This window comes from Sesamum indicum, linkage group LG1, assembly GCF_000512975.1.
Source record: "Sesamum indicum cultivar Zhongzhi No. 13 linkage group LG1, S_indicum_v1.0, whole genome shotgun sequence".
NCBI lineage: Eukaryota > Viridiplantae > Streptophyta > Magnoliopsida > Lamiales > Pedaliaceae > Sesamum > Sesamum indicum.
In genome coordinates, this window is record NC_026145.1 from 16488021 (window position 1) to 16506801 (window position 18781).

General features: G+C 36.3%; 5 protein-coding genes across 10 annotated transcripts in view; 1 reads left to right on the plus strand and 4 right to left on the minus strand.

Annotated features, from left to right (window-relative positions):
* LOC105170570 (peptidyl-prolyl cis-trans isomerase FKBP20-2, chloroplastic) overlaps positions 1 to 883 on the minus strand; it is a 3205-nt gene extending 2322 nt beyond the window's left edge. Inside the window, exons 1-2 of one of the 3 annotated variants that reach the window (XM_011091403.2) lie at positions 659 to 883; positions 60 to 156 (exon numbers count right to left, since the gene is read on the minus strand). In XM_011091403.2, the coding sequence (XP_011089705.1) occupies positions 60 to 156; positions 659 to 707 (146 nt within the window). In that variant the 5' untranslated portion in view covers positions 708 to 883. The remainder of the gene's footprint in view (positions 1 to 59; positions 157 to 658) is intronic. The other 2 variants (XM_011091395.2, XM_020696140.1) reach the window with 2 other exon arrangements.
* On the minus strand, positions 1327 to 4941 carry LOC105170602 (putative dual specificity protein phosphatase DSP8). 4 transcript variants are annotated; one of them, XM_011091458.2, is made up of 7 exons: positions 4848 to 4941; positions 4021 to 4241; positions 2985 to 3107; positions 2605 to 2698; positions 2400 to 2482; positions 2222 to 2311; positions 1327 to 2091 (listed from the first exon to the last, which is right to left on the minus strand). In XM_011091458.2, exons 2-7 carry the CDS (start codon positions 4228 to 4230, stop codon positions 1717 to 1719), a joined length of 975 nt encoding a protein of 324 aa, XP_011089760.1. In that variant the 5' UTR covers positions 4231 to 4241; positions 4848 to 4941; the 3' UTR covers positions 1327 to 1716. The 4 variants fall into 4 exon arrangements, with proteins under 4 accessions (XP_011089760.1, XP_011089753.1, XP_011089768.1 ...); XM_011091451.2 differs by having other exon boundaries at positions 4021 to 4252; positions 4848 to 4900; XM_011091466.2 differs by lacking the exon at positions 4848 to 4941 and adding an exon at positions 4714 to 4840.
* On the minus strand, positions 8922 to 10592 carry LOC105170631 (the record flags this gene model as incomplete). Its single annotated transcript, XM_020695175.1, is given in 1 exon segment — positions 8922 to 10592. A coding segment is annotated over 1 exon segment (1341 nt). The 3' UTR covers positions 8922 to 9112.
* LOC105170637 (actin-related protein 2/3 complex subunit 5A) lies at positions 11565 to 14827 on the plus strand. The gene is made up of 4 exons (XM_011091490.2): positions 11565 to 11791; positions 11940 to 12012; positions 12092 to 12192; positions 14444 to 14827. The coding sequence occupies exons 1-4, from the start codon at positions 11703 to 11705 to the stop codon at positions 14577 to 14579; spliced, it is 399 nt and encodes a 132-aa protein (XP_011089792.1). The 5' UTR covers positions 11565 to 11702; the 3' UTR covers positions 14580 to 14827.
* On the minus strand, positions 16162 to 18748 carry LOC105170646 (homeobox-leucine zipper protein HAT4). Its single transcript, XM_011091502.2, has 4 exons — positions 18420 to 18748; positions 17867 to 18153; positions 17673 to 17752; positions 16162 to 17029 (listed from the first exon to the last, which is right to left on the minus strand). Exons 1-4 carry the CDS (start codon positions 18616 to 18618, stop codon positions 16681 to 16683), a joined length of 915 nt encoding a protein of 304 aa, XP_011089804.1. The 5' UTR covers positions 18619 to 18748; the 3' UTR covers positions 16162 to 16680.

An 18781-nucleotide genomic window follows, 5' to 3' on the forward strand; every position in this document is an offset into this window, starting at 1 on the left:
AAAGAGTGGAGTTCGCAAATGGAATAGTCAATTGCATTATGAGCTCAAGTAATCATTACCCATTGTCCTGTATATTATGGCATGAGCAAGAAACCAACAGCCGCATCTTCTGAGCACACAACAAGCCATGTGATGGATAGGTTGAAAGAGTAATGCCTGAAAAATCAACTCTCCACAAGGATTCATTAAGTGAAAAATGTAGTAGTTGCAGTTTAATAATAAGAGATTGCAAGAAATAGAAGTAGAATATAAATCAAAATATATCAATAGACATGTGAATTCATACAATCCTCGGGATTTCACCAGAGAGGAAAAAAGCTAAATCGTTTTACGCTATTATGAACGAATAGCAAGCTTTCCACACAAACGGCATTATCTCAGCAAGAGGAACATCTATACTAGCTTTCTTCTTTTCTCCTTAACATGAATTATTTCGCTCAGACAACACCACTAAGGTCATCGAAAGGGTTGAAACAGGAAACCTGCAATTCTTTTAATTATCCATCTTGTCGCTACATCAACAAAAACATGTATAAATCGAATCAATTTCAGTGCTAGGGAACTGAAAATACTGGAGCATTTCTAGTTTCAATTCCACGAACCCAGTTCCTAATTATCAATAACTGTATATAACAATAATCCAGAGAGAGAAACTTACATGGGAAAAAATTTCGAGCGGGAGAAAGCGGGAAAGAGAGCAAGAACATGCTTTTTCTTTGATTCTACGATTTCTTCTCCCGAACTTTGAAGCTTTAGAGCATTACGTGTTCAGTTTTTCCGCTCTCAGTTAGCAAGAAATCGCAACGACACGACAGGGCGGAGAAGGCGGCCTTTATCTTCAGTTGGTTGGTTTGTTATCAAATACAGAGTGCCAATTATGCCCCTCCGTTTTTTTCCTCGCATTACTATTGCAGTTTGACCTTTTCAACAAAAAAATCGTACGCAGCAGAAAGCGATTTATGTTGTACTTGTGGAAAACTTGGAAACGGTTGTCGACTTGAAGAAGAGCCTGCTAACCCATTTGCATCTTCACACCCTAGAGTTTCTACAACTTGCCATTCCGCATCCTCTGAACTAAAATTTCTCGGTTTAGACATTTGCAGATATCAGTCAATTTGCAAGTTTCTTACCTGGATCGAGTGATCTGAACTAATTATATGATAAGTAAAAAAAATTAATCGTACAACAGATGTAAAGTTAAATAAAAACAATCAGTCATGTGATAAATGTATCAAAGTCATCTGTGCGATTGATTTGGTAGCATTTATATAAAAAGTTGTCAAGTTGCACCTTTGGCAGATACATTGAAGTCACCATTGCCAGCAATAAAAAGCACAAGAGAGAAAACACTTAATGGAAAAGCATACTCGATTACATTAAATCAACATGTCTTATACATCCATAAGCACAAATCGACCATGCCCTCAGCAGCTCGACATTTTACTACACAAGATTAAACCTCGCTAACATAAGTTACCATCGACTCTGTTACTGTACACTTACCAAATCTGTAACGCTGTACGAGAAACACTTCTTTGGCAATTGTACAAAGGGCTCAGCACGGCTGAGCCATAACGACATCTCGGATCCCTCTGACTTGGAGAAACCAGCGACAAAAACAACACGAAAAAGAAGCCGGGAAAACCCATCTTATTCCCTAATTCCGACACCTAAAAGGATGGGAGGGGAAACTTCACGAAGCAGTGAAATGGAATCTCAATAAACATGGATATCAACACCGATGTTCCCCAGCCGATTGTTACGGACTGAGCTTTGCAGCTTCTTTCTTGACACTTTCTGGTCAGTCTGGGAACGGAGCCACAGGCAGGAAAGCCTGGAAAAAGCTGCCTGACTTGCAAAATGTACTCGGCAGGCAAGGTTCAACTCTGTTAGCATGTTCTGACCTGCTGAGCCCGAATCAGGGCTTTCCTCATAGCCATCCAGGTCTGATTCAGTGATTAACACCAACGAATTATCATCGAAGTCTTCAGGGTCAGCTTGCACAGGGAAACTTAGAGCTTTTCGAGGTAAATTGTCCATGCAAGTCTCAGCCTCAGGCTTCTCTAATCCATGGTAATAATCTTGAACAGCCTGTATACAGAGAATAGCCATCAGGTTCCAACTATAGAGTTACATGTGGTTGCCCGTGATTTATAGTATACACATAATTCAGGTCAACAGATGACCAGGGAAGCCCCTATGTGCCTCGGGGTTGTCATACCTGCCGCTGGGAGGACGCCAACAACACCCTTGGCCTAATGGACCTCACATACTCGTATGCGGCCTCAGGAGTCATTTGTTTGTGTTTAACCTGTATTCAAAGGGATCAATATCAGTAAAAGAATCTTGAAGAGATTTGGATATTATTAAATTAATATGCTTTCTCTGATGATGCTTACCAGGTAACAGAGAACAATTGTAGTGCTGCGTCCTCGGCCAGCCTTACAGTGAACATATGTAGTTTTGCCGCAAAGTGCATTGCCTTAAAAAAAATATAAATATATAAATATTTATATTTAAAGAGAAGCAAGAAAGTAACCAATTAGATATTAAATGTTCTCTTAGAGTAATAACCTCCATATGCGTTTAAAGAATTCAACTTACCATGGATAAAATCTACAGCTTGGCAGATATCCCCATGTGATGGAGCGAAAAGATAATCTCTGGTTGGAATGACAAGGTGCTCAATGCTGTGATCCTACAAACAGAATCAAAATATATTATCAAACACAATCGTTAACAGACACGTGGGCTCATGGAGAACGGACCTAATGGAGCACATGAAGAAATTATCAGACAAGGTTAGTAACTTAGTGTTGAATTGGCAATCATTGGTAACTTATTAAATATTCCTAATCACACAAGGAAAATGTCAAGCGATACATGTCATAAATGAACTCAATCTCATACGATTGGAAACTTGAGACACTCATAAAAAGTGTAAAGTAAGACGAGTTTAATGAGTATGAGTAAATTAAACTTACATGATATAGTGAAGTTGGAACTAAAGTCTCATATGGTTCATTCAAGGTAACCACCCCACCTACACCAAGAGCCTTCAAGCGCGGAACATCGGTGGGAAACGGAACCGCTCCTAGCAACACATACTGGCAAAAGAGAAAGGTCCAAACAGGTGGCAAAGATGACATAAAAGTAGCATATTAGAAGATATCATGAGAAAATACTGTAGAAGCATAATAGATTCCTGATAGAATAACACAGACTACATGCATGGTATAATTATTAGTGTACATCAGTATATGCCTACATAAAGATGCATGATGCGTTAAATTTGTGTATGTATTTTCAATTTTGTCATGACGTAGAAGCAACTAGTAGAGCTTCATCAACAGTTGGATCATAATTCCAGCAACAAAACTTATGGCGCAGGCAGTTTAGGACCTCCTGCATTTCCATGTGAAGTTGCGTCATTTCAACAACAGCCATTAAGAGAACCATGTAAAACAACCGGAAAATAAGCAGAAAATTGGCAACATTCATAACTTTACAGCGATGATGACACCACCAATAAGGAATAATTCCACCGAGTCACCGACGAAAAATAATTTCTTTTTCTTTTTGTTAAGTACAGATAACATTCTCAATCATGGTGATAAATCATGCTTTCATCCCTGCACACCCCAGCTTCCTGTTAGCATGATTTCAATGAGAAAATCTAGACAATTTATATTATTAATTTTCAGACTGGACCTCAGGAAAACCTAGACACTGAATGTTGTACAGAAAACCATTCACTTACAATTTTTTCTTCTTGAGAAACATGCTCGCATCGTTAGATACTGACTGGATAAAGAACAACGCGATAAACATGAACAGCCTAACTATACTGAATGCAAGAATTTTCATATACAGCGGTCCATTTATTTTCAATCTTAATCTATGACATGTGAACACCAATTTCTGGAACAAAAAACTATTAAACTAAGAATCATAATTATGAGAACATCATAGAAAACACATACAGATTTTACAGCATTAAAATTCACATATTGTTGATACCTGATCAACCCTATCCCACCAGCGGAACTCGGACTGAATCTTATTTCTGACAACATTATACAGCAATGTGGGATAGAAAAGGGCTCGAGCCCCTGCTCCAACCAAAACCCTTTTCGGGTCCCAAACAACCAGAGCACCTTCACAATGATCACCACAGACCTGCTGCTCGCCACTCACGGAATCCCCCTCTTTCAGTTCCTCAATATACATCTCCTTTGGCTCTAGTTAATAACTCAACAACCCAAATTCAACTCAATCAGAGTAAAAAAACAAAGAAATTTTCAGGCTAAATCAATTAAATTCAACAGCAATAAAACCCTTGAAGAATTCACATAAAGATCGGATTTTCCAGCAAATGATCAACTCCAAAACTCAGCCACAAGCCAAAAACCTTCAGACACCCCCAAATCAAAACCTAATTCAAGAAAACCACCAGAAAATTACAAAACCCAAAGCCCTCTTCACACAAAAGCTTACCTCAAATAACAACAACAAAATCTCCTAGTTTCCTTAACTCTACCCCAATTTCGATAATCCCAAGAAACGAAATGCAAGTCTGAAACAAGAATAGGCATGTTGTTGATCCCGATTTTAACCCAAAATAACCCCCCCAACAATACAAAACATATTAAAACGAAAAACAATTCGAACAAAATATGCCCGAAGATCAAGAAAATTAAATTCGGAAAGTACGGCAAGTGAGCCTTTCAGGGGTTGTTGGCTGTAGTTTTCTTGCAAAGTGTGTTCGCCAAAAAATACAACAGAAATAAACAGAGAGAGAGAAAGGGGGGAGGGGGTTTGATCCTTTGGAGAGTTTCTCTCTCTACCTTTCCTTTTCTCTCAACAAACACTGCTGAAAAACGGAGCTAACGTCTTCTCTCTCTCTCTCTCTTCATATTGTTATTATTATATTATTACAGTAACATTTATTCATGGGAGCGTTTTGTTTTCTTGCCTCCAATCGGGTTTACCCATATCTAACCGGTACCGGGTTCTCGGACTATCCAAATTATTGTTCTCAAGAGCTCATAAAATAAATTAGAAGTTAATACATATGAATTACACCATACATATAAATCATATTTATCCCAAAAATTTAATTTCATAATATTCTTTTAAAATTTTATGGGCAGTCGAATTATGAGCTGACAGTCTATAATTTCTTTAACAAATATAATTTAAGAAATAAATAATCCTAATTTCTTGACTACAAAAAAATAAGTTTTTTTTCAGTATAGAAGTTAATACAACCATATACGGATTATCTACAGTTTCAAATAAATAATTTAAAATAAAATTGTAATTTCTGTTTGATTAGACTTTCTTTAAATTCTAAAATTATATAATTGAATTTGTATCTAAATGCATTATCAACGTCCTTCTATAATGATCCAACAATTCATAATTTACAGGGATAATTACACTCTCCTCCTATGAGGTTTGGTATAATTATACGTAGATTTCATGCGGTTTGGAAAATTACATCTATCACCCCTAATATTTGCTTTCGTCTAACAAATAAGTCCCTCCATTAATCAAAATTTACTAAATTTGCTGATATTAACAAAAAAAATCTGAATGAAAATTAATAACAAATCTCAAGGATGCTAAATGTAATTTTCCAAATCAAATATTACACCAGATCTGAATGGATAAGAATGTAATTATTCCTAATTTATATTGATACATATCATATAATAGACAAACAACTTTTAAGAAGAATCTGATACGTTTGGACATTTATTTCCTTTTTAAGCAAAATATACGTAAGATTGTGCATGAGGATATATTATGGAGGAATTGTGTTGATAAGTTCATGTGTATATTTAACACATTCCCGATATGGATTTTAATGTTTAGATTTTATTCCTGTTTTTGTTCTATTTGGATAAAAGTGAATTAATTAGACCTAATCTACTTTCTTAAGTTGTTTTTAGTGACCACATTCAGTGTAATTTTTAAAATTCTTACTATCCCGGAATTTATAATAATAATGCAGCAATGATCTGTGCGGTTTAATTAACTCACTCCAAATGTCTTATTTCGAAAAATACTTAACTTGATTTCTTATAAAAATTAATGATACATACAGAATTTATCGAAATAGTTTGTCTGATTGTATAGCGTACTAGCTTTACACGTGTTGGGATCAAGAGAGTGGAACGAATGACGAGATATAATTTCAAAATACATGATTCGAAGCATACAGTTGAAATTTGTGTTTAATTTAAATCTCACGAGTTGTATTTATGATTTTACGAAGGTGTTGACATTAATAATTTTCGATCACTCACACTTTAACTAAAAGAATATAATTTATTAAATATTAATAAAATTGACAATATGATGGGGAGAATCAACCCCATGGAGCGCATGGAACATTAATAATGGTTGCACGTACATACCTAAACGGGTTAAGTACCGACCCATGGATCGCTCCGAGAGTGCACCAAACCCGGACCCATATTGGAAAAATATTACTCACAAACGCTCCGACTTCTTCTTTTCTTAAACGGTCAATTAGTATCGTGTTCTCTTCCGACCGTTACTTTGTTCTTGCAACGTTAAAAGAATTATTATTAGTATATTTATTTGAGTAAGGGAGGCGGGGGGGCATGTGGTCTTCATCTTACGGGAGGGGACTCCCTTTTGACCGTTACTTTCTCTTGAAAAAGAGCAGCCGTTTGTTTTACGTGACACGGCCGTTTCCTTCTCACCGGCGGCATCCTGGCACATTTTATATATATAATTTCTTAAAATTACATTCAATTAAATACATATAAAATAATATATGTGTATATAATAAAAATGAACCAGCAAAAAAAAAATATAAATAGATAGTTATTTAAATCATGATGAGTCTGGAAATCAATAATAATTATTTAATTTAAAAAATTAACATACTAATAAATTGAAGACACTAATCGAATGTTCTTCAATTATATACAATATAGATATATTATCTACCGTCGTGGCATGGCATCATTATGTGTATATAAATATATAAATTTTTTACTTTTTAAATTATATTATAAATAAGAATAAAATATATAGATAGATACATTAATAAATAAATTTAAAGGTATCATTGACACAATAAAAAATAATAATATAATGCTGTCACAAAGTACTATTTATAAGTGAGAATTCTATATTTTTTTTTATATTAGTATAGATTATTATTATTATTGGTCTAAATAAATATAACAAAGGGCGTATTTTGTGGATAAGAAAAAACAACTATAATACAGACATCATATAGTTATTGAAGTTGTTTAGTTGAGTACAGTATTATTTTTTGTAGTTTGATATATTATATGTTATTTCATTTCATGACAGTGACGTAACAAGTTTTTCAAATAAGACTAATTTAGTTGGTTCATTTTAAAGCACACAAACTTAGTTATTTATATTTGACTAACAGCTTATGGACCCATACAACATAGTTAAAAAAGAAAAAAAATATATAAAAATAATATTATTATTTTCGATGAATTGATGATGCAAAATGACTTCAAATAAAATATAAAGTAAGAATTTATTCATAATTAATGATAATGTATAAAGAAAAAGAAAAAGTAAAGATAATTTTTTAAGAAAAATATATATATAAGAGTGGTTGAAAATCTGCAATTTAGTTTGAGGGGTCAAGATTTCAATTTAAATCCCTCTAATTTAATTTGTAGGAAGAAAATGACATATAAATTAATCCATATTTTTACAATAAAAATTAGTTACTATAGTAGACCCTCCGGTTTAATTAATAATATAAAGATATAGATATATGATATAATAATTATATTTGGTATGGAAATGAGTATGAGGTTATAAGTACAGTAAGGTAAAATAATAATAATAATTTAATGAGGTTCTAAAGTTGTGGTGAAACCCATCACTAACCATTAATCTTGTAACATCATGCCCAACATTATATTCTTATATTTGGATTTGTATTGTGAGTGTTTTGTTTTGTATTTTTAAGATAGAGAGAAAAAAATATAGATAAGTGTGTGTTGAAAATAGATAGTATGTTTTGATTTGTATTTGAGATAATTTAAAATATTTTGAAATAAATGGTGTAGGTTTGATGTTGGGATTTGGGAGACAAAAATCACTGTTTATGGTCAAATAATGTCTCTTTTATATTATATATATGTATATATATTATACATAGAAAGTTGAAAAATAAAAAAACACACAAATAAGGTGTAAAAATATAAAAACAAACATTGAATGTATTTTATCTCATCTTGAAAAATATAAAAATATGAATCCAAACATTGCCTATGTGTGTGTGTGTGAAAAGTAGAAAAAAGGTATGGGTAATTAATTTAGTGGGTTGGGAGAGCATGATTTAGAAGTAATTGAGAATGTTATGATGATGGCTCTTTCTAACCTTGTTTGGATTGGCCCCATTTTTACCCTCTACACATCACTCTATAAACAAGTACCACTTCAAAGCATCATCATAGATATAGGGTCACAAGTTCCTATCCTCCCAACTCCTCCTCATTTCTTTCACATTTTCAATGATTTAAGGGTGTGAAAGATTTGAATTTTATGAAAGAATTTGAAAAAATGATTTTAAATAACTCAATTTAAAAAAAAATGAAATTCATTAAAATATAGTTTAGAATTAAAAAAGTTATCGATGATACACCTAACTTGTGACCACACTCTTAAAATATACTAATAAGACGACAAGTATATTACACTTGTCGTATAATTATTTAATAAGCATAGTTACTTGTGGTTAGCAGAATGAACAAACTACCCAATTAGAGAGGACTCTGTAGTACTCTTTCTTGAAAATGGTCTGAAAGGGTTGGTTGTCTGAGATCAGACCGGATTAGACAAGTACCCCAAAATTTGTATAGTCCAACTAATTGGGAGAAAGAAGAACTTCAAAGTTCAAACACATTGCATACAATGATAAAAACGAAGATAGACAATCTTCATCTGATCATAAAACTAATTAAGTTGAATACAAAATTTACAGGGAGAATGAATTAATAAATACCAACAACTGCTGATAAAAAATCAGCTTTCAGCTAATAAGTATGGACTTTCAAGTTAACTTGACTAGTTGCAGCTACCAGCCGTTGTATCCTTCCGCCAATGAAATCTTCTGAAGCCTTATTTGCTCTCTGAACTTGGCTATGAACTCGCCAGCTTTTCTGTCGACTTCACTCCCTTCAAGTTCTGCATCATTCTCAACGTTTGATCTAGCATCATCTTCGTCTGAACTCTTGTCGAGCTCACTCTCTGCGTCTCCTTCAGATTCTGTAATATTTCGGTCATTAAGATCTTCATTTTCTTCGTGTTTGAACTCAGAGGCAGTTGGCTTTGGCTTTGGCATGGGGAAAATACTATTGAATTCCTCATTTTGATGGTTTATGGGAGGATTTTCATGTTCTTCTCCCCTCATCAAAGACTCTACTTCAACTTTGTTATGGAACGCCCCAAGTCCGACTTTGCCATCAATTTGATTTGACAAATGCTCCTTCTCATCCCCAATGTATCGACTTGGTTTGATTGTTCTAACTGACTTAGCCCGTGATAGAACCTTTGCAAGGGTTGAAGATTTGATACCTGAGTCTAAAGATTCAACAGCTCGTTTCCCTTTTCCCACTTTATCCTCTTCTCCACTATCACCAGAGTTCTTCATATTGTACTCTGAATCTCCAAGGCCATTCGTCTCTGAGGAAGCACCACCATTAAATGGCCGAGTCTCCACACCACTGATCAGTGCTGCTTCAGAATTTAGGGGGGCTATTTTCGGACGTGAAACGAACACCTTTTTACCCACGACATCTTCCACTTTTGAGCTTGTCAATTCAGGAGAACTGGAAAACTTTGAACCCCTGGACGACCTAAACTTGAGATGCTCAAACTCAAATTGCCCAACAGAGCGAGGCCTGCAATGTGCAGGTGGCTTGCGATTACTCCTTTCTTCACTGTTCTCCATCCTCCCAGATCTCGACCGCCAGGGAATGGACGATGATCCAGCAGCTTCCTCAAACTTCTTCTCCAAGTTCATCGGCACCATGCCTCGGATTTTCAGAACTTTAACATCATTATTGTCCCTTTCCTCAATCTTAGGACTCGATTCACGTCGATGTTTCAGTTCATGTTTATCATTATCCATAACCCTTGATCTCAAACTCCTAACAGGCAAATTCAAGGGCTTAAAATCAGAGCTTCCACCAAGAAAATATTTACCATCAGAAACAACCACCAAAGGTTCACCTTTCAAGTACTGAGAACACCAAGCCTGATTCACATTCTTCCCACTAACCTCACTAACATTTTCACTCCCATCGTTCGAGACGAAAGATCTAACCCTCCTATATCCATGAACTACACATCTATCGTTACCTAAAAACTGGTCATCTCTACTCTGCAAGCATTGACAATCACCATAACTCTGCATCACATCTTGCTCAGGCCCACAAATATTTTCAAACCCATCTTCAAAAATGGAAGATAAATGCGAAATTCCAGATAAATACGCATGAGAATCATCGGTTCTTGGATGTACAACTGTTTCAGGGCCCGTTTGGGCAGTTTTTAAAAAAAAAAAAGCCATAAGAAACAGCAATCCCAATGAAGAGAAGGTGAAAGATTTCCCAGAAATCAGTGAAAATGCTTTGGCTGATGAAGACCGGTGCTTGTGAAGGGAACATGGGAATGAAGAGGAGAAGAACAAGAACGATAAGGGTTTTGCAGAGGGAGTTCGAGTGGGACTTACTTGGAATTTGGTGGGCATTCGAGGTTGATTCTGGAACACGATAATGGGGTTTCTTGGAGAGCCCTGATGCTGCCGCAGCTGCTGTGGATGCCATTGTTGAATGAAGAATGGGTGAAGGCGAAGCAAGGGAGACTTAGTAGCAAAGGTAAAGAAAGAAAGAAACAAGTGCTTGTGTGTGTGTGAGAGAGAGAGAGAGAGAGAGAGAGGGAGTGGGAGATGGTGGAGAAGCAAATTTCAAAAAGGTGTAATAATTTTGACCGTTTGTCCCCATTTACGGAATTGCCCCCCCCCACCCCCCCCCGCCACCCCCCCCCTCCCCGATTTTGGGGCCATTTGTAGCATATGTGGGTTTTGGTTTCTTTTTCTTTTGAGTTACAAATATTCAATAAGTTTCTCAGACATGTGATTTTAGCATGAATATTACTCTCAAATTTATGATAAGTTTGGACGATAATTATAAATAATAACCAAAAATGCATACTCATTGTTGGAATAAATGCAATTTCATTCTATAAGTCATATCCAAGTTAAAATAAATGCAATTTAGGATGGAAGGAAATGGTGTTGCAAAGTCCCTAAAGAAATAAGGGTCAATTATGTCTTTTAAAAGATTGCTTATTGAGGGAAACTGAAATTACAATAATCATTAATACCAATTTATGAAATAAAGGTGGCAATATAATATATATACATAGGAATAAATTACAATAATTTTTCTAAAATTTATTATAATTATACATATTTATTTGAAAAATTAGTAATATCTCTATATATATTATATTTGAGTATCCTACTGACCTAACTGGACTGCTAAAGAGGGCAAAATGTTTTAATTTGCCCTAAATCAAGAACCCTGTTCACATTGTGGTAGTCACACACTGAATCCAATCCCTAAAGGAACGATTACCTGAAGAAATCTTCCCACACAAACATGGCAGAATTTGAGGAAGCAGACAATGCAGAAGCCATAATCACCAGAATCGAACACAAGTCTCGCAAGATCGAAAGCTTACTCAAACAGTACGATAATCTACACAACTCCCCAGGAAAAATGAGGGGAAAAAAGCTGTTATTTTCAAGGCCCACATACTATTTTCATATTTTCTGCTGATGTATGAGAGAAAACTGGATTCGTGTTCTTGATCTTGACTGATGGTTTGGATTTCAGGTACAAACCAGTGGAAGCTCTGAAGACAGCTCTTGAAGGGTCCCCTCCCAATACCAAAGATGAGCGCTGTAAGGTCAGCTTCTTGAATTTAAATTGAATTTAACTTGGGTTAAAGGGGTCTTGATTTTTCCTTTGTTGCTTTTGTTTTGAAGTCCGCGAACTGGATTGTGGTACATAGGGCGATAATGGCGATTAAAGATGTAGATAGTTTGTTCTCATCTCTTGATCCCGAGTACTACGACGTTCTCATGAAGTAAGTCAAATGCCCATTACTCCACTTTCTCATTCTTTTCTTTTGGGGCTTTTAGTTTGTAAAACAATTTGCAATTGCTAATTTTCTTGTTGCGTTTTCCTAGTCCGGTTTTGAGTAAGTTTTGCATTTATCCCTACCCTTATGTGGAAGGATCCAATTTCTTGATTGTATTTAAAATGATATATATATATATATATATATATATATTGTATTGGTAAAGGTTTCCTGCATATAATGTAACTAGTCATTCCCCAGGAGTATTTTTTCCCAAGGATTTGTCAGGTGTTTGGCTCATGCAGAAGCAGAATTGAACTCTGTCTTTGTAAAATAACAATAAAGGATGTGTATTCTGCTGTAGAAGGTTTCTGGGGGCTCCTAACTATGGTAATCTAGCTCCTGTGGTATTTGGAAATTGTCTCGCACCATAAAATGTTCTACAGTAATCAAGTTGCATTCTTTACCTCCAAAAAGAGTTTCCTTTCTTCTGATTACCTGTGTAATTGGGAGGTAATTAAGTAAATATTTATTAAAAGACTATATAAAGGATTCATTCTAATTTGTTATCAGAAAGTCGTTTAACAGCAAGCATCATAATGGGACTGATTTGAGCCTTAAGTGTGTGTTGGAGTGACTGATTGCAGTGTGCTTTTGGCTACTTTATCATTTTCCAAGACCTTGAGTGATTCAGCTTGCAACTTATATCTAGGGAAGTAGTTTATTCTTAGCTGATTCCATTTGCAGATCAGATCTTGTGATAAAGCTTAATATAGCATGTGTTTGAGGTCTTAAATGAATAATTAAAAATAATTAATTATTAAGATCTCATTCGCAGTCAGTTGGAGGTTAATTTTCCATTGAATCTCTGCACAAACATGCTGTGCAATCTAGTAATTAATGTTTAAGCTGAGGTTTAAATTAGGACTGATGAGAGTATCATTGGTTTCAACAATTCTGTATGTTTATGATGAATGCAACAACTTCCAGGGAAATTGCAGATAAAGTTGGTCCTTAAAATTACCTAGTGTTTTGTAGGTCATTGGAGATGTCTCTTGAACTGATAATTTTAGGAAAGCTAACCGCTTCCTATGCATAAGTGTCTTTCCTGCAGTACAATTGAGCCGGGACAAAAGTGTCTAAATCAATGATAGTGATGGCAGAACAATAATAATTGAGCTTGAGTGAGACTTATATATTCAAGATATACCTTTACTTGGCATGTCTCTTGCATATGCTTGTATGAGAGGCTTTGCTAGTGAACTCAGGGCAGTTGACAAGTTGAATGGGTTTTGCCTATATTATTGATTTACAGAAGTTGCATAACAAGGCATATGGACATATTACTTGATATCTCCCAGCTCCTCCGCTAATTCTTGAAGACATTGAATTTTGTATAACCTGACTTTGTATCTTTTTATGTCTCGTCTTTAACATTAAACGAGTAATATGCTCCATATCTATCATAAACTAGGCCTCTCACCGTGACTGTAACGATGCAGACATCTACTTCTTGATGGACTTTATACATGCATAATGGACGGCATATAACATCTAACAGTTGATCCTTTCAAGATCTACTGACTTTGTATTTTGCTTTTGCATCTCATTCATTGAAGAGATAACATCTTCACTTAACCTTTTATTCAGGTTCTTTAGCATGAGTGACTTTTCAGGCTTTTGGCATTGATGCTCTGAACGTTTTGTTATAGGGATATCAGGGGTCAATAGATCTCTGAGGCCCTGATAATCTTTCAAGTGGTTGAGGATTCCTATCTGGCCACGGGAAATGGCATTAGAGAAACAGATCTACCTTAGGTTCTCGAGCCCAAAGCCAGATGTCAACTACTTATGTATGATCAGATATGATGCATAGACTAAGCATAATACACATTTAAATTTTAATCTTCACACATCATCAACTGGGTATATGGATGTTTAAAAACTAGTTTCATTTCTCATTTATAAGTTTCTTATATAACGTAAAAGCTTCAATTCAGCCCCAATTCTTGTAAGGCATTGTTGTAGAGGACCTAGGCCTCTGAAGACAAAAGTATAGTGATCCGAACTAGATGTTGGAATACTAGTTTTCGTTATGGACATCAACAATCAATGTAGCTAGCCGTCTTCACTAGCCTTTTATAAATCGTAACATGGTGAATCTTCTCACTAGTTTTTCCCCTAATTGTTGAGGCTTATATATGTATTCACATTTCATTTGTCTGATTATGACTAAAACCTTCTACATTGTTGACAGGTACTTATATAGAGGTTTATCTACTGGAGATCGTCCCACCTGTGATCAATGCTTACGAATTCATGAAAAGCTGACAGAGAAAGCCGGATTAGGGTGCATACTACGATCTCTGGCAGACAAAGTTAACACCGTCTAGTTATCCTTTCTTTTCCTTTATATTATCCCCACATTTGTTCTACCACAAATCATAAAAGAGGCCAAACTCTGTTAGCCCCTTGAAAAGGTGGTCTCTTTGTGGGTATAGAATATCTCTGCATATTTGTACAGGATTTCAAATCATATGAAGATTTGCCATGGAGTTTACAACCTTGTAATAATTATTGAGTGCATGTTGGTCCTTGTACTTCGTTGCAATCACCAATTGTAAGGATAATTACACAAGCATTCCATGAGTTAGGACATAACATAACACGTTCCGTTTTTGAACAACTACACTTGGCCAATGTCGTCATGTTTACATCTAATAGTTATAAATTTTTAAAGAGAAATATAAATACTATATAACCAAACTTCAGGGATTCTCAGTGTAAATATTCATCATTTTTCGGTTATATCTATGACATGTGTATTTTTTCAATTAGCCTAACCAAAAAGAAGGGTGGCTTGTTGAGACTATCTGTGAGGGCAAATTGGGCAAGAAAGGTAATTTGGGTGTGCTTACTTTTTTTTCTTTTTTCAGAGTGAGAAACATAAGATGAATTTGCAATTTGTTGAATTTTGGGTGAGCAGCTTTTGGGGTACACAACTTCTGCTTAAACTTATTTGGTACTTGAAATTATAAGATGATTGAGACAAGTGGAAAAGGTGAGAGGCTGAAAGCTTTTACTTTTTCCTGGGAGGAGACGAGACTCTTCAACTGCCACAATAATGATTACCAAATTTGCATCCACATCCTCCTCGATTTTTTTACTTTTCACTTCACCCCCAAAAGTATTGGGAAATTTGATTGAAGACATTTTGATTTTTGAATCAAAATCACGCGAAAATCGTGTCTATGTAAGAAAAAATAATATCATTCTCATCAACAAAACGATCCCATATGAAACTTTCTTACTTAGTTTTTTTTTTCTTTGTTTCCCGTAACTCTAGCAAATAGAGCACATTATAAATTTTCAAACATTTGGGTGATTTCAACAAAAAATTATAATCAAGGGGAGGTAAATGCAATTTCCCCAAAGTGATTTTATAGGGAACAGCAGCAGATAACACAAGATAAATATTTGTTCAGACATATCTGCATTTACCAGTTGCTCTGCACTTCCGACCAGAAGAGCAATCAACCAATCCCCACAGAAATTAGTCCCCCAAAGTCAAAACCCTACATACATACATTTATTACTATGATGATGATTACCTTTTTAGCCTAATACTATAATTTTAATCTATGACCTTAAAATATACAGGTATTTTGGCTACATTTATTTATAAAATTTTATAACTTCACGTCTTGAACTTGTAAGATGTCAAATTATATTTTAAAATTAAATTATTCAAGTGTCTAAATAAAATATAAAATTATGTACGTACTTATATTATTAATTTACACGAAGCCCATTATAATAAGATTTGTTTAAAAAAAAATTATCAAACACTTGGCCACGTCTTAAAAAAATTACTGTTTCGATCGTTGTGGTGCCTAGCATGCAATAACTATTAGTACATTCATCTACGGATCGATGAACAAAATATTCATTCTACAGTGAATCTGATGCGCTTAATTGATGCTGCACCCAATCCGTCCAAAAAATTCACATGAAGGACCTCAAAAAGCTTAAAAGAACAGAACAGTTTGTGGGCGCCATAGCAATCATTTTCCACACCATTCACCTAACTAGAAATTGGAAGGGAATCTAATCAGTCTGCATCCCAAAAGCATGTTCATGATCAGACAATCAGGTAATAATCGACCCATCTTGTTCATAAAACCACTATTCAATTTTCTCAAGTTATCAATAGGTTATGTAGATGCTAATGTCCTTCCGACAATGCTGTCTCTATGTCCAGTCAAACCTTCGGCTGCCATAATAATTCGTCCATAGATGAAGAGAAAAAGAAGAGAAAAGTCGGAATATACCATACTTTTTAGCTTATCTCTAAGCTATCAACACAAACTAAACCATTCCTTTACAATCTTCTCCGTTTTCACATCCCATTTTCTCATTACCGTTGACAAGAATGCGGCATCGGTCGTCCGAGAGAACAAAATTCACCTTCTTGCCTTGTTCTTGCAGAGAAAATCACGTTCTTGGGCGGTGGGCGTCGAGTGGTTGTGGTTGAGGTGGAATTATTGCAGCCCATGAGCTCATAGGCATCGCCCGTTGGTGGTGGGCCGGCTGCCTATTGATGCCAGTGGTGTTTGCCGGAATCGGTGAAGATGTGTTTGCGGATGATGAGACCGCAACACGCTCGCACTGAGGGCACATGGTGAGGGTGGTTGGAGGGCTCATGTTCATGTAAAACTGCGGGGAGAGCTTTAGCGCTCTCAGCTCCGTCACCTCCTTTTGCAAGCGTCGGTTTTCCTCCGTCAGATTCTCGCAGCAACGCCTCAGATACTCACAGTCGACTTCCGTCTGCTTCAACTTCGTCCTGCATATTTCCAAACATCAGACACATGTATCATCCTTGATGACATAGTAACAAGTTTCTTGCATCAAACGTGCAAAATTATTTCAACCCCATCAGCCGACTAATGTTTAACCATCTGCAAGCCCGACCAATCTTTCAAGATTAAGCCATCATGTTCAAAGGAATTTCACATCGACATGGTACTTGGACATTATCATTAACACACAAACTTCTTAAAAGAACCAACTGAGCTAACATGTGTCTGACTAAGTAGCACATTATGCCTACGACAACCTTAATACGAGATGAAAAGAAGAAGATTCGAAGTGGATTTTATGCACGCACTGGTGTACACGTGAACCAAAATACACGAGAATAAAGAAACACTAGTTTGCAAAAGGCTAGATTATTAGGCCCTCTTTCATGAACATTCAACCACCGTTTGATCACGTTCTAATACACGGGGTCCATATGAACTACGAAGCAATCTCACATAATCCAAAGGTTGTAAATGGATCCGACCGATGATGGGACGGGACTTCCTACGAATTCAATTGACATTATTCATATTTCGAAAATTTATTAAGATTTAATGCAAAGAAGACCAAACTAAACAATTTTCTTATGACCAAAGTACCCTTGGAAATATAGAGAAATAACTGACCTTGCCCTTCTGTTCTGAAACCACACCTCCACCTGTCTGGGCCTCAGATTTAGCTGTTTCGCCAACGCCATTTTTTGCTTCTGCAGGACAAACAAACCCACCAAGAAATTTCAGTCACCGTTAGCCCACAAGTGGTTTTACGAAAACGCCCTTAAACCCCCCCCCCCACCGTATATTTGGGAAATGCCACTCACCGGATTCAGAGTATTGTGCTCCTTGAAAGTCTCCTCCAGCACCGCCGCCTGTTCCTTGGACAGGCGGAGCTTCTTCCTCCCCGACGCGTCGCCGCCATCGTCCTCCATCTCCAGAGAACTGGAGGCCCTCTCGCCGTCGTTTTCCTCCCTCTCACTTCTCTTACCGCTCAAGCTCGAAACCGTGCTGTTCGGAGATGAAACCATCACTTCCTCGTCACAGTCTATCACGGTTATCGCTCGATTCACATCAATCCCTCGAAAGATCGACCTCGCCTCCGCATTATGATCTGAAATTTGAACACCAACCACCTTAAAAATTGAAGATTGAAAGCTTAATCTAACTGCAAGAAAAAAAAAGAGAAAAAAGAAAGAAACACAAACATGCAAGCTCCACTTTTTTCACAAGAACATTAACTTAGATGAAAATCAATTATACGTGTTTTTCCGTTTTCCTCTCTTCAGAGATTGTTGAAAAAGCCCATCAAGAAATTGCTGGCACCATTAGTGGGAAACTAAAGCATGCATGGATCTTGAGAGAAAAACAGAAACTTACCAGCAGATGACTGAAATGCGTCAGAGGTTGAAGATTTATGGTGTTGCATAAAAGGCAAAGGAGACCTGAAAAGATTCAAGGGGAAAGGAGCGGCCGCAGCTGGTGGCGGTGGAGGTGGGTGCGGCGGAGGATTATGTTTCTGACTCTCCGGACATCTCAAGCTCAAACTCAACCCTAGTCCATCATCCTTTTCAGCCATCTTTCTTCACTTTCTTCCCACTTTCACTCTCTCTCTCTAAAAAGGAAAGCAGACCAGCTTTTGTAACTCTCTCAGTGTGGAGTTATATAGAGAGGTTTGAACCACGAAAGGAGAGAACCACCAGGGGGTGGGGTGGGAGGGGGGGGGGGACAGAATGAGGAGA